At 40.1% G+C, this 16008-nt stretch overlaps 1 protein-coding gene across 2 annotated transcripts in view; it reads left to right on the plus strand.

Annotated features, from left to right (window-relative positions):
• efl1 (elongation factor like GTPase 1) overlaps positions 1-16008 on the plus strand; it is a 262860-nt gene that overhangs the window by 103607 nt on the left and 143245 nt on the right. For both annotated transcript variants that reach the window (XM_043677604.1, XM_043677605.1), the window contains 2 exons: positions 4762-4907; positions 6034-6206. In XM_043677604.1, coding sequence (XP_043533539.1) covers positions 4762-4907; positions 6034-6206 — 319 coding nt within the window. The remainder of the gene's footprint in view (positions 1-4761; positions 4908-6033; positions 6207-16008) is intronic.

The following is a 16008-nucleotide window of genomic DNA, read 5'->3' on the forward strand; positions in this document are numbered from 1 at the left end:
GAGAGGAAGTCGTACGAGGCTAGGTTGAGAGTTCTCGGCCTTTTCTCGTTGGAACGGCGAAGGATGAGGGGTGACTTGATAGAGGTTTATGAGATGATCAGAGGAATAGATTGAGTCGACAGTCAGAAACTTTTTCTTCGGGTGCAACAGAGTGTTACAATTGGACATAAATTTAAGGTGAAGGGTGGAAGGTATAGGGGAGATGTCAGGGGTGGGTTCTTTACCCAGAGAGTGGTGGGGGCATGGAATGCGCTGCCTGTGGGAGTGGTAGAGTCAGAATCTTTGGTGACCTTTAAGCGGCAATTGGATAGGTACATGGATAGGTGCTTAAGCTAGGACAAATGTTCGGCACAACATCGTGTGCTGTATTGTTCTATGTTCTATGTTTCTCACCATTATTATTTAGCATTGACACCAGTAATTCTAGTGATTATGATTTGCTAAATTATCTTTTGCAACTCTTCCATGTACTCGTTAGCTGAATAATTATTTGTCATACTAATTATTGATCCAACTGGTCATGAAATTATAGAAATTTGGTGATTTTCTCTTGAACATGGCCTTGAATCAATCACATAGGATTAGGAGTATATTGAATATAAATACTTGGAAGAGAGTTTAGAATGTCCTTCTTGTTGGAAAAGATGTTGATTTTCTGTGGTATGTTCCTGAGGGGAACTATAGTACAGAAATAATAAATTTTATTCAAAATTATTTTGCATCCACTTGAATTTATCTTGCTACCTTTTGCCTGATTAACTTCTTGAAACAGTGTGAGATTTTAAAGGAGCAATGGAGTGAAAGCAGTACAGCACATGATTGCATGATTTGAAGACATAGTTTTGTGAGTAAAAGCAACATAGTAACAGTATTGCACTGGATAAGATGTCTCACAAGGAGGCTTGTTACAAAAATTGAAGGTTTGATATATCTGAACTGAGCTAGGTATTGGTTAGAGACTGGAAATTAAGGATTTCGATAAAATAATTGGAAAATGGATATAGCACTTTTACTCTATAGGTTGCATGTATGGGGGAGGAGTTGATTATTTGCAGTGAATGTAAGGACTGCAAAGTCTAAATTTGATGGCACACAAGTAGAAAGCTATACAACTTCAGGATGATATAAACAAGCTTGACTGAATGAAGAGCAGAGAAATGCATAAATGCTTGGATGATGCTAGAGATGGAGAAATTAGAATGCTGTAAAACCAAGAGGAGACTTAGAGGTTTTTAAAATGAACTCTGTCCTGTGATCCTGGAGGCACTGGCAAGACCAAGGGACCATTCATTTAATCGCTGGTAAGGACAAATAATTAAGCCAAATTCATTCACGGTATTGTTGAAGAATGGTATGCTTTTGTAACAAACAGCAGTTAAAGCAGAGACTATTATGTCTTTTAAGGATAAATTGTTAAATTTTAAAGAGTTGAATCAGAAGAAAATACTGGTTCACAAGGAGAGTGCAGGAAGTAAAATTCATTCTGTTGTGCCAAAGGCAAATATTACATAAATATACATGGGTTTAGTGGCTTCTTGTGCTGTAAACACCTCTGGTCCTGAGTTTATTGTTTGAGTGAAGCACTTGAAAACAGTAAATAATGACTGATTTTTATTATTTCAGGCATATAATACGTTCATGTCAATATTTTGTACAACCATGTAATTTTGGATGATATTGAACCACGTGTGTAATAATGAACATCATATTCCGAGGTCAGTTTGTAAAAGGTACAGATAGCATTGGATTTGTATTGGATATTGGCTTTAATGCGCACAGAATCCCGTTATTTGAATTTCCTTAGTTCCTGTTGATGGGGAACTAAGATAAATGATAGACAGAAACCAGAATGGATTTGAGGCATTTATTGTTCAGAGATCTTATCTGTTGTTTATGCAATGAGAAACAGCACGTGTTTTGTTCTCTGAAAATTGTTTGTACCTTTATGGGCAAGTGCGATATGATATTTAATGAATAACTTAGCCCTGTTTGTGCAGACTGACATCAAACACAGGAATAGATCTTTACTCAAAAATTGAGGCAGTTGATTATATAAGCGATTCTGAAATAACAACCGGTAATGGCTTTTCACTTTAAAATAATCCTCCTGAATAGGTTTTTATGCCCTCCTGTTAAATGGCAGTTTTTATAATCTATTAATTTGTACATGACAAGCTTTTAATGACTTAACCTCTTGTTTATAATAACATGCAGTCGGTTTTAATTTTATAATATGAAGTTTAACTAAGATTTATTTGAGGCACAGGGCTAGTGTTTGAAAAGTTGAAGGTATGTAACTCAACACAGATCAACATTTGAAGAGGTAACCCTTAAATTGATGAAATGCATCCTAAACGATAGCGAAAATAATTCAGCTGTTTTGTCAGAAAATGATATGGGTGGGTAAATGGTGATTATTTAAGACATCTTGTGAAGAGACTGTCATTATGATTAAGTGATAGTGTGATCTTTGTTTCATGACTATTTGAATCTTTCTTGATCTAGAAGTAATGTTTAAAGGAGAAAGTTGGCTGTAAGTCAGAACTCAATTATAAATTGCTCAGTTTTACTTGAATTCTTTAATGTTTAGTTTCACCAATTCTTGAAGAATACATTTCACCTGGATCTTTCTGTCTTGTGGTGATTAAGAGTAAATGTCAGAATACCACCTCTCGAACGTGGGCAGGAGTTGCTGTCCAGAGCAGAATTACTGGTACCAACAATCTCAGAATATTTTGTTTATATTTCTGCACTACTAGACATAAAATGAACTATGTGATAGTGCTGTTGGTTCTATCTATTCATTCACTGCTTCTTATCTTCCTTGGATACAAATTAGAATACCAAAACTACTGTACAGTAGGCGGGCTTCAGAGGTAGATGATAGTGTGAAACGAGCACTTTTGCAATAGATTTCTCCAAATCACAAACAATTATATTTAAGAGCAGATTGAACATCAAAAATAAAATCTAAACTCATAAAGTAGTAGGCTATGTTTGGCCCCATTTCCCATACTCTGGTATTGGAGGGCAAGAAATTATTTTAGTAACTACCTTGTTACGTCAGGTGCATTAGATTGTAGGTGGAAAAGCAAGTAATCTATAGAGGGTTAAAGAAAGTTTAAGTGAGTAGTGAAAACCTTGACAAATGGAATATGTTATGGGAAAATGTGAGTTTGTGACTTTGGTGGGAAGGACAGAGGAGCTGAATATTATTTAAATGGAGAAAGATTGCAGAAAGCGACAGCACAGAGGGATTTGGGAGTCTTCATGCATGAAACATAAAAACCTGTCATACAAATTCAGGACATAGGCAAGGCAAATGAAATGTTGACCTTTTTTTCAAAGTGAACAGAATATGTGAGTTGGAAAACCTAGGTAAAATTGAACAAGAGCTCTTCAAGCCACAGCTGAGAATACTATGGACAGTTTTAATGTCTTTATTAAAAGAGAATTAGGCTGTCATTGGAAGCTGTCAATTAATGGTTCACTAGGTTGGTTCTCTTGTGCCGACCAGTTGAGTAGGTGGTCATGAAAATTTAGAAAGAAAGGCAATAATTTTGGAACATACATGATTCTTAGGGTTAGGGTTAGACAGAGGTTGAGAGGTTGTGTCCCATTCTGGGAGAGCCTAAAACTAGAGGGCATGATGTTAGAGTAAGATATCACCCATTTAAAACAATGAGGAGGAATTTCTTTTGTGGGAGTAGTAAACCTCTGGTATTCTTTACTACACAGGGCTGTTGAAGTTGGTTCATTAAGTTTGTTTGAGGCTGCAATAGATTTTTAATCAGGAAGGGAATTGAGGATAAATGTAAAAGTCAGGAAAGTGGAATTGAGGATCATCAGACCAGCTATGATCTCATTGAATGGCAAACAGATTCAATGGGCTGAATGACTTATTTCTGCTCTTCTGCTTATGGACTTATCAGCAAACTAATGATGTTCTTTGTAAATAATGAAGCATTATACCGTATCATTTTAGTGAAAGGTGATATTTCTAACATTTGTCTCAATTCAAGTTTAGAAAAATTGCATTTGATCATAACATTTTCTTTTGATGAAAAAGTACAGTCAATCTTTCAAATCAGCAAAACTATGAATACCACCCGAGGCATACTTGATTTGGAGAATGTGGGTTCAAGTCTCAATTCTGACATGGATACTAGAGTGATATTTAGGTATTACTACTGAGAAAATTGTACTGTTACAGATGCTATTTTTCAGATGATTTGTTAAATCTGTTCAGATGATTTATCTCATGCATGCCTGGGGGATATTAATATATAAAAATTGATTTTCACATGAACCTACAGAGTGACTTCGTTGACTGTGAAGTGGTTTTGGAACAACTAGAGTGAGATATGGATGAAAGTCTTTTTTTGATCTTAATTTTATTAATAGCAATTTGAATAATTCTGATAAAGTAGAGGTGTACTACTGGAGGTGTTTGTCATGAGTCACTGAGGGAGCATGACTGCAGGGGCTTGGTTTGCAGTATCACAAAGTTAAAAAATATTGAGGGTATACAGAGCCCCCAAACAGATAGTTGTGGCCAGGCTAATGACCTTTGACATCTACAACTGGTCGCAAGCCCACACACCAATCAGCTACGTGTTGGTGGAATCTCATTTTGTATTCACATTCAATCCTTTGTTATAAAAGAGCCCTTTTCCCAATTCAGTACACAATCAAATATAAAGTAACATTTAAAAAAGTGCAGTTGTAGTATGTTTTAATTCTGTACTTCTTTTCTTGAAGACCCTTGAGTCAAGAAGAGATAGCTCAGCGGCGGGAGCAGGCCAGAAAAAGGCATGCAGAAAAACTTGTAAATCAGATGCAGAAGTTGGAACAAAACCCACCTGAGAAGACTGTTGAGATCTCCCCAATGAACGCAAGCACAAAAGGTAAAAACTCTTATCATTGTAATTAGTATTGCTTCTAGAACAAAAGTGCAATTCTTTATTTTCCTCTCAAAGTATACTTGTTTCATTTTAGTAGCAATATTTTTTGCATCTTTCTTTTGATGATTATTGCATGATAACAATTTAGCAAACTGGACGCAGTCTCAAAGTTTTAAATCTATAATATAAGATTTTATAAACAATAATATTAGCACCTGTACTTTTTTTTATCTTTTTAGTAGAACTGATATATTGCTGACAAGTCTGAGAAAATACTGTTTCTTATGGAAGTACTCGAAACAGTTAATTTATTATTGTCAGACACTCTTCCTCACGACTAAGAAATGCTTTGTGAGCTAGTTTATTTGATTTTATTTTCTTTCCTGGTTGGCATGGTGCTGCTAAAGCCCAATTCTATGTATTTAGGGTGCTTTTTAGCATCGCCCATTTATTTACCCAGTTCTACTTGTAGGTGGCTAGCCGGTTCTGAGACCCATTAGTTGGTGCTGATTGATTAAGTGTTGGCAGTCTGTCGCCAAAAGTTGATCAGTTTTATTCAAGACAGATTTAACACTACATAACTCATTTGTTGACTATTTGAAACAATTACTATCTTCTACATACATATTTAATGATATATGTATGTGTAAGTAATATGCATCTTATGATTGCAAGTGTCTTTCTGGTTGGAAAGGGTGATGGAAGCATTACTGGTGGATGGCTAATGAAGAAACAACAGCTACACTAGTGATGTGGAATGGAAACTGTAACTAGACAGCTGCCATTCAATTTAATTTGAATGATCATCAAAGCGTGCAGAGCCACTGCAGAATTAAATGGAACTACACCCATCATTGCAAATCATCTATTTTCTTCAAAAAACATTACTTCATTAGTCATTTTTGTTCATTCATTAAAGTGTTTCATTAGAATCTTATGCATTTTTTAACTTTGAAGATATGAGGAATAAATTAGATTAATTTAAAAAAAACAAAATATGTGTTGCATTCAACCATCAGTTAGTTACTTTATGAATTACTCAGGATTCCAGCTTATATTTCATAACGTTTGCTTGTCTTGTAATCATAAGACAGAGATTTATTTGTACTTATTTTTCTTTCCACTTAAGACTTGCACGTAGAGAGTCAGATGGAGCAGGCAGATCTGACTACTTGCTTACAGGAGAGTCAACAGAAAGAGCACTTCATTGCGTTCGCTAGAGTATATAGTGGAACAATTCGTAGAGGGCAGAAATTGTTTGTGCTAGGACCAAAGTATGACCCTTCAGAAGCTTTAACCAAGGTGTGTATGTATGAATTTCTTACTTTTTTTTGGTATTAAAATTAATGGAGATTCTGTGGTGCTTACAGATACAACAGCTATTTGTTGAAGAAAGCAATTTTAGATGTGGATTTATATAATGCAATTTAACAAGCAATCTGTTCCTTTTTAGCAATATATTGTTGAAAAGTTGTGATTGTCGAAAGTGTTAATACAACAGACCCTTTTGTTCCAGGAAGGAAACAAACCATAAGAAATGATTACCTCAATGTGGCATCTTACACAAGGTGTGATGGTGGCAATGTCAAAACATTGTGGTTACCAAGCACTATTTCCTTGTGTATTAAACAAGTGATGCTGGTTAGGTTGATTTCATTATCGGTGATTTATATATATTCTGGTTGCTCATACAGATAGACAGGTAACTTACTTATATGGCTTTTAGTGTTCAAATATGCGATCAGCATGGAATTTACCTTCTACCATTTACCAAGGGCAGAGTGTTTGAAGAACATCGAAGAATTTTCATGCTACAATTAGGGACTAGTATGTGTAAATTTCTCTAAGTTGTTGGTCTTTGTGAAATAATTAATAGAAATATATCTTTTGTTTAATGCCTATTTTCAGATTATTCCTTCATGTATGCACATAAGAAGTAAAAGAAGCAGACTGAATGATCACATTGAGGTGAAGTGATATGTCTGTGTGAGGATGGGACCACTGGGCTAACATTAAAATCATGAGCAGAGGAGAGGATGTGAAAGCTGCTTGTATGGTTTTCTAAAGGAGAAATGAAAACTGAAGTAAAAGGAAAAAAGAAAATAGTGGTAGCAGATGTGAAAATATATAACTTCATAGGAAGTTGGGATAGATTGCTGAGAAAATTCAATAATATAATGTGGTGCAATTCTGTTGCCATCATTTTCATGATTCCTTTCTGAATCTAGCTCAGAAGATTCTCGAATACTGTTTATTATGTACCAGTCACAGCACCATAACCCTGCAGAAGAATTTCTTTAGAGTTGTGATTTGTAAAGATAAAAAGAGAAAGAAGGACAGTTCATTCTGATGAGTACTGAATAAGATTGTGTCTTGAAAATGACTTTCAAAAGCTAGGAAATCTTGAATAATTTCTCCTAATGGAACGGAGAAATGCTTTTTGTTTATAACACGAACAATATTAAGGGAACATTTACAGTCTTAGAGTCATACAGCACGGAAACAGACCCTAGATGCAACTCATCCATGCCAACCAGGTATCCTAAGCTGAACTAGACCCATTTGCCTGCTGTTGGCTCATATCCCTCTAAACCTTTCCTATTTATGTACCTGATCAATACCGACCTTTACCACTTCCTCTTGTAGCTCGTTCCATACATGCACCACTCTCTGTGGTAAAAGATTGCCTCTTGGGTTCCTTTCAAATCTTTCTCCTCTCACTTTAAACCTATTCCTTCTAGGTTTGGACTTCCCTACCCTGAGAAAAAGACATTGGCTATTCACCTTGTCTGTCCCCTCATGAATTTGTAAACCTTTATAAGGTCACCCCTCAATTTTTGACACTCCAGGGATAAATGATGCAGCCTGTCCAGTCTTTCCTTATAAAGCAAACCCTTCAGTCCTGGAAAAATCTTGTATATTTTTACTGCATCCTTTGTATGCTAATAACTTTCTTCCTCGAGCAGGATGGATGCTCTCTGCTTCTTCCTGGACCAAAGGCCTGAACCATCCCCACCCTCCACTTGGCCGAGTTTGTCCTCACTCTCAACACCTTCGCTTTTAAAGATTAGATTAGATTACTTACAGTGTGGAAACTCCTCTCATTTTCTTCAGGTCGGAAGGGTGGCCAGGGGTACTTGCATGAACCCCAGGTATACCTGTCACTTTGTGGGGTACGTGGAATATTCCTTGTTTCAGTCCTATTCTGGACTCCACTCTTTCTCTGATACATCGATGATACCATCGGATCTACTTCCTTCTCTCATCCGGAGTTGAAAATGTTTATCGATTTCGCTTTCAGTTTCCACCCTGCCTTCACTTTCACCAGGTCTCTTTCTGACTCCTCCCTCCCTTCCTCAACATTTCTGTTTTCATTTCAATGGATAGACTGGCCATTCATGTCCACTATAAACCCATCCACTCCCACAGCTAGCTGGACTGTACATCCTCATACCCTGTTTCCTGTAAAGACTCCATTCCTTTTTCCCAGTTCCTCCATCTGTCGCATATGTTCCTATTAGGCCAACTTAAACAAGAGAGCTTCCGAAATGTCCACCTTCTTCCTCAACCAAGGATTCCCCATCACCATTGTCAACAGGGCCCTCAACTGGCTCCGATCAATCTCCTGCATTTCGGCCCTCACCCATCTCTTCCCTCCCGCAACAGTGATAGGATTCTCCTTGTCCTTACCTATCATCCCACCAGCATCCACATCCAGAAGATCATCAGCTGCCATTTTCACCACCTTCTGACACATATTTCCCTCCCCTCCTTTGTCTGCCATCCGTAGGGACCGTTCCTTCTGTAACACCCTCGTCCAATGTTCTTTCACTCCCAACATCCCCCCCACCCCCAGAGAACCTTGCCCTGCGACTGCAGAAGGTGTAACACTTGCCCATTTACCTCCTCCCTCCTCAGTATCCAAAGATCCATACCTTCCAGGTGAAGCAGCACTTTATCTGCACTTCTCACAATCTAGTCTACTGCATTCGCTGCTCACAATGTAGTCCCCTCTACATTGGGGAAATGAAGCATAGACTGCATAGCTGCTTCACAGACCATCAATGTTCTGCCCACAAAAAAGACCCTGAGCTTCCAGTTGCCTGTCACTTTAACACACCACTTTGTTCCCTGGCCAACATCTCTGTCTCAGGCTTGTTGCAGTGCTCCAGTGAATCTCAGTGCAAGCTGGAAGAACAACTCCTCATTTTCTGCTTGATAACCCTGCATCGCTCCAGACTCAGTATCAAGTTCAATAACTTTAGGGCCTGAACTCTCCTATGTCCTAGTCCCCTACCCCATACACCGGACCTTGTTATCACACAGTCTAGATTAGAGTGGTGCTGAAAAAGCACAGCAGGTCAGGCAGCATCTGAGGAGCAGGAAAATCGACGTTTCCCGAAACGTCGATTTTACTGCTCCTCGGCCGCTGCCTGACCTGCTGTGCATTTCCAGCACCACTCTAACCTAGACTCTGGTTTCCAGCGTCTGCATTCCTTGTTTTTACCTTGTTATCACATAGTCTACCATGACACACTACCTGTTGTTAGTCACTAACAGTCTCCATTAACAGATTTCCACCCTCCCAGTCAGATCATTATTGACTCTTTTGTCTGTCCAACTATTCTTCTCTCTCTTTGGGCTCTATCCCCTCCAATTGTTTACTCCTTACATCCTTCCCAACCCTATCTTCTGCATATAAACCAACATTTTACTAGCTTTCATCAGTTCTGAAGTAGGGTCACCGGACCCAAAACGTTAACTCTGATTTCTCTTCACAGATGCTGCCAGACCTGCTGAACCTTTCCAGCAACTTCCGTTTTTGTTTCTGATTAATGGCATCTGCAGTTCTTTCAGTTTTTATTACCTAACCAAGAAGCACTGCTGAGGATTCAGAGCTGTCATCCCTCTCCTTGGACATGGGGCCCTCAGGTGACCAGTTAGGAGTCAGCTGCACCAAATTTGTTTACTGGGTTCCAGGTTGGCACCTTTGACCCTGACAACCATGTCCTGCTTCTCCTTGTGAAGTTCAGCTTGTTATGTGTGAATGTGATTTAATTGCCTTGATTTGATAAGGATAACAGTTTCTATTCAAGTGCATACAAGAGGTTTCAAGTTTTGTTCAAGTTACTCTAGCCCTTTGCTTCAGTTAGAGTACAGAAGGCAAATTCATATTAGAATCTTGAATTTAGCTTTGTTTCAAAGTCTTGTTTTAACTTGAAACAAAAATCTCTCCCAGTTAAAATGAACAGAAAATCTGAAAAGTGGCAGACAAAGTTGAGGCATTGAGCTAAAATTTCATTCCTTGGTAGCATTCACGCCTCTCAGTTAGAATGTGGTTCTAGTACTTCACTAGAGATTTAAACACACATTGCGTTGGAGATCTCAGAAAGCACAACATTAACAGAAGTGCCAGATAAGATGTTAAGCCATGGCTTTATCTGACTTCTCAGGCATGTATGAAAAATTGTGTAGTGCTATTTGAAAAAGCATTCATGTTCGATCCGTTGCTTTTGTTGGGACCTTTCAGTACAAAATTGTGCCGATAGTAAAGACTTAATCTTCTAAAGTTCATTTCACTTCCTCAAGGCTACTGCCAATGTAGTACTTTCTGTGTTGTGCTGTCCATTGTGATATTGGATTATTCCCTATCTTTAACAGTAACTTTATTTCAAAAGTGCTTGGTTGTTTTGAAAGCATTTTGGGACATCCTGATGTTATGAAAGATTAAGTATAAATGTAAATTTCTTTCTTTCCCCAACGTGAGCAGAAATTTCCAGGGAGGAAGCTGGGATTTCGACAAGATTACTGCCAGTGCAGATCTCAGTTGCTACTTTGATTTATTTTCATTTCAAAAATATACTTTATTTATAAAGTTATCTTTGTCACTAGAGCAGTTTGTTTCTGTGCTGTCTTAGCATTATTGACTACAGATAAACATTGGTTTGACTCTCCAGACAGTTTCAAAAACCCAAAGGTACGTCTTATTTGCAAAACATATTATATACATATACTTGAGACATTGTGAGGGTCTGACAACAGTTCAGAGCCTCATTGAACTTTTCCAGAAAGACTTTAGATGGTGGTCTTTTCCCACTATATCTTGGCAGCAACTACCCCAAGGTTTAGTGTATCCCTCAGCACGGATTCATGGACCATAGAATGCGCCAATCTACAACGCTCAGTCGAGGTCAACTCCTTGTTATGGAAGACTGATAAGTTTCGGCAGACCAAAGAGCATCTTCACCAAGTCGATGGTCCTTCAGACGCAATTGATATTTATTTTGGTGTGGAGACCGTAGAGCACAGAATCCTGTGTTACAGACCTGCTCGGGACGAAGCTCAAAAATGTACTGCATGTTGAGGCTCTGGATGTAGGTTTACTCGCTGAGGTAGAAGATTCATTTTCAGACGTTTCGTCACCATATGAAGCATTGGTGTTATGGCCCACTTTTCATTTATGTGTTTGGGTTTACTTGGTTTGGTGATGTAATTTCCTGTTCTTTTTCTCAGGGGATGGTAAATGGGATCCAAGTCAATGCGTTTGTTGATAGAGTTTCGGATGGAATGCTGTTCTTCTAGAAATTCTTGCGCATGTCTCTGTTTAGCTCGTCCTAGGATGGATGTGCTGTCCCAGTCGAGGTGATGTCCTTCCTCATCTATATGTCTCGTAAGAGCAGAGGAAAATCACCTATACAGTGTATTAAAAAAGAATGGGTACCCAAGGAAGACAGTCCACCGATTTCTCAGCAACAAACCCAAACAAGCAGGCAAAACTTGTCCAGAAACCCTGGCTGCTCTCCCCTACATTGAAGACATCTCGGAAATGACTGCCAGACTACTCAGACCTCTTGGCATCATGGGAGCCCGTGAACCCACCCACACACTAAAACAGAAGCTAATGAACTTGAAAGACCCTATACAGACAACAAGCAAAACTAATGTCATTTACAAAATACCTTGCATGAACTGTAACAAACACTACATTGCACAAACAGGTAGGAAACTAGCCACCAGGATACATGAACATTAACTAGCCACAAAAAAGATATGACCCACTCTCACTAGTATTTTTACATACAGATGAGGAAGTACACGACCTCGACTGGGAGAAAACATCCATCCTAGGACAAATTAAACAGAGACATGCGCAAGAATTCCCAGAAGCATGGCATTCCAACCAGAACTCTATCAGAAAACATATTGACTTGGATCCCATTTACCACTCCCTGAAAAAACCCAGGAAATGACATCACCACAGGAAATGATGTCACCAATCCAAGGAAACCTAAACACGTAAATAAAAAGCACTCCACATCACCAGTGCTTAATCCAGAGGCTCACTGATGATGTGATCTACTATGGTGATGAAACATTTGAAAGTGAACCTTCCAGCTCAGCGAGCAAACCTACATCCAAGTACTGCAACTTTCTCCAGACTTTCTTCACAAAGGCAGCTTCCAGCAGGAGATGTGTTACAGTCTCTACGCCCCTGCAGCTGCTTTGAGGCGATGGGGCAGACCAACTGGGAGTACATGAAGGTAGTGCCGTTCTCACCACCGGCCAAGTGATGTCTTTGTTGGAGAGTTCTGGTGATGAGGTATTCTGCCAAATTACTTTGATGATCTCCTCAGGGAACAACTCGACAGGATCTACACTCTCCTTTTCCAGCAGGATCTCAAGGACACTACGTGCTGATTATGTCCTGATGGACTTGTGGTCAAAGGTGTTTTCCTTTGCAAATATTTCCACGACAGACAGGTGATACGGAATGTGCCAACTACTTGGAGTGTTCCGCGGTGCCAAGACTAGTCCCATCCTTTGCAAAAGTGGGGTCAGGTAGAATCTCAGTACATTTTATGCACCGAGGGTTTACGCACAGTTCGGTGTAGCTGCACACAAAAGTGGCCTTCAGGGTGAGGATGGCGTTAGGTATATTCCCCACCCACCCCGTCTCGAACTTTGTACTGTCCATGTTTGATCTCCGGTTGAAGTGGAAGGTGGTTAACGTAACTGCAACAGAGTAGTTTCTGGAAATAGGCCATGCACAACATCATCAGGAGTACCTCTCTATATCTCTAGTGGGTCTGCCCTTTCAGTAAGACAGGCCATATCCTGGTAAGATGATATTAGTGTCTGGGACATCATCATATCCATGGCAACATACCATGCAGACAGTGTCAGCCTATAGCTTGACTACCCTCTATATTGGGGAGACTGGACACTGCCTCGCAGAGCGCTTCAGGGAACATCTCCGGGACACTCGCACCAATCAACCCCACCGCCCCATGGTCCAACATTTCAAATCCCCCTCCCACTCTGCAGAGGACATGCAGGTCCTAGGCCTCCTCCACCGCCGCTCCCTCACCACCCGACGCCTGGCTGAAGAACGCCTCATCTTCAGCCTCGGAACACTTCAACCCCAGGGCATCATGTGGACTTCACCAGTTTCCTCATTTCCCCACCCCACCCCACCCCCCATTTAGCTCTCCACCCTGGAGGCTTCCTGCCTCCATTCCTGATGAAGGGCTTTTGCCCGAAACATCGATTTTTCTGCTCCTCAGTTGCTGCCTGACCTGCTGTGCTTTTCCAGCACCACTCTGATCTCTACTCTGTGGGGCAACCTTTCCAAACCTCTTTATAGCTATCAGTAAATCTCCCTGTGGTAGCTAGTATATGCAGTGACTGTTTTGAAAATAAGAGTTCCCGTATTTTAAAAGAAAAGCTGATGCCAGTTCTTGACATGTCTGTAAACTTAAGGACTCACTGCATTTTATTTGGTCTGTCATTTTATGGATACCTTGTTTTTATATGCTATACTGAAGTGTTTGAATAGTCTGACAAGATTTTAACTAATATATTCTGTGTCTCTTTTTGTTATTTAAACAATATGCAATGCTACGTGGAAGTTCAATTCTTTATCCAAATGATTGCTGAAAACTGAAGTCCTTTGTTTGACAAATAAGATTTGATTTGAAAAAGCACTTTGTACAAGTAAATCATAATATTGTCGTTTAATGAAAGGCTGAATTTTTTTTGTGGATCACCTACCTTCTATCTGCAAAAACCAACCGCAAACTTCCAGTGTACCATGGTTTTCCTTGGCCAACACTTCTCTCTTGGGCTTGCTGCAGTGCTCCAGCAAAACTCACCACAAGCTGGAAAAACAGCATCTCATTTTCCACTTTTCAATATTGAGTTCAATAATCTGAAGATCTGAGCACTATCTTCCAACCGCATGGCCTTCCTTTGGATGTTCCAGTTTGCTCCCACAATCTAAAGATGTATACTTTAGGTGGGTTGGCCATGCTAAATTGGGCGGCACGGTGGCACAGTGGTTAGCACTGCTGCCTCGCAGCGCCAGAGACCCGGGTTCAATTCCCGACTCAGGCGACTGACTGTGTGGAGTTTGCACGTTCTCCCCGTGTCTGCGTGGGTTTCCTCCGGGGGCTCCGGTTTCCTCCCACAGTCCAAAGATGTGCAAGTCAGGTGAATTGGCCATGCTAAATTGCCCATAGTGTTAGGTAAAGGGGTAAATGTAGGGGTATGGGTGGGTTACGCTTCGGCGGGTCGGTGTGGACTTGTTGGGCCGAAGGGCCTGTTTCCACACTGTAAGTAATCTAATCTAATCTAATCTAAATTACCGTCCAGGGATGTGCAGATGAGATGGATTAGCCATCAGAAATGCAGGATTACGGTGAGAATGCGTTTGGGTTGGTTGCTGTTCTTAGAGTCAATGTGGACTCAATGGGCCATACTGTAGGGATTCTATGATTCCATGCTGTACTACTTCCATACTGTAGGGATTCTATGATTCCATGCACTCTCCCCTACTCCGATACACTAAGCCGTAACATCACACAGGCTGCTGTCACCACAGCCAACTCATTTTCATTAATTAACAACTTTTCTTCCTCCCTGGCCACCATTATCCATTCCTTTGCACAACTGCAGTTCTCTCTGGTTTCCATCTCCATCAATCATTTGCTCCAACCCCCATCCCTCCTCTTCCACTATCTTCAGATTGTACACCAACCTTTTCCTAGCTTCTGATTAACTTAGAGCTTGGATTAGTACCTGGGAGTATGATGTTATTGCTGTCATTGAGACTTGGTTGGGGGACGGGCAAGATTGGGCACTAAATATTCCAGGATATAAATACTTCAGGCGGGATAGAGAAAGAGATAAAAGGGGTGGAGGAATTGCATTACTGGTCAGAGAGGATATCACAGCTGTGCTGAAGGAGGGCACTATGGAGTTGTGAGGCAATATGGGCAGAGCTCAGAACTAGAAAGGGTGTGGTAACAATATTGGGGCTGTACTACAGGCCTCTCATTAGTGAGCGTGAGATAGAGGTACAAATATGCAGACAGATTATGGATAGATTAATTTTTACAACGTTGACTGGGATTCACTTATTGTTAGAGGTTTAGATGGACCAGAATTCTAGGAGGATTTTATAGAGCAGTATGTAAATAGTCCAACTCAGGGAAGGGGCCATTCTGGACCTGGTGTTGGGGAATGAGTCCGGACAGGTGGTTGAAGTTTCAGTAGGGATTACTTTGGGAACAGTGATCACAATTCTGTAAGTTTTAGAATACTAATGGGCAAAGACGAGAGTGGTCCTAAAGGAAGAGTGCTAAATTGGCGGAAGGCCAACTGTAGCAAAATTTGGCACGAGCTGGGGAATGTAGATTGGGAGCAGCTGTTTGAAGGTAAATACACACTTGATATGTGGGAGGTTTTAAAAGAGAGGTTGATTAAAATGCAGGACAGACATGTTCCTGTGAAAATGAGGGCTAGAAATGGCAAGATTAGGGAACCATGGACAACAGGTGAAATTGTGAGACTAGCAAAGAGGAAAAAAGAAACATACATAAGTCCTATACAACTGTAACATGACCTGTCAACTCCTGTACTCAATACCCTGTCCAATGAAGGAAAGCATGCCGTATGCCTTCTTGACCACTCTATCGACCTGCATTGCCACCTTCAGGGTACAATGGACTTGAACACCCAGATCTCTCTGTACATCAATTTTCTCCAGAACTTTTCCTTTTACTGTATAGTTTGCTCTTGAATTGGATTTTCCAAAATGCATCAC

Source organism: Chiloscyllium plagiosum, chromosome 36, assembly GCF_004010195.1.
Source record: "Chiloscyllium plagiosum isolate BGI_BamShark_2017 chromosome 36, ASM401019v2, whole genome shotgun sequence".
NCBI classification, from domain to species: Eukaryota; Metazoa; Chordata; class Chondrichthyes; order Orectolobiformes; family Hemiscylliidae; genus Chiloscyllium; species Chiloscyllium plagiosum.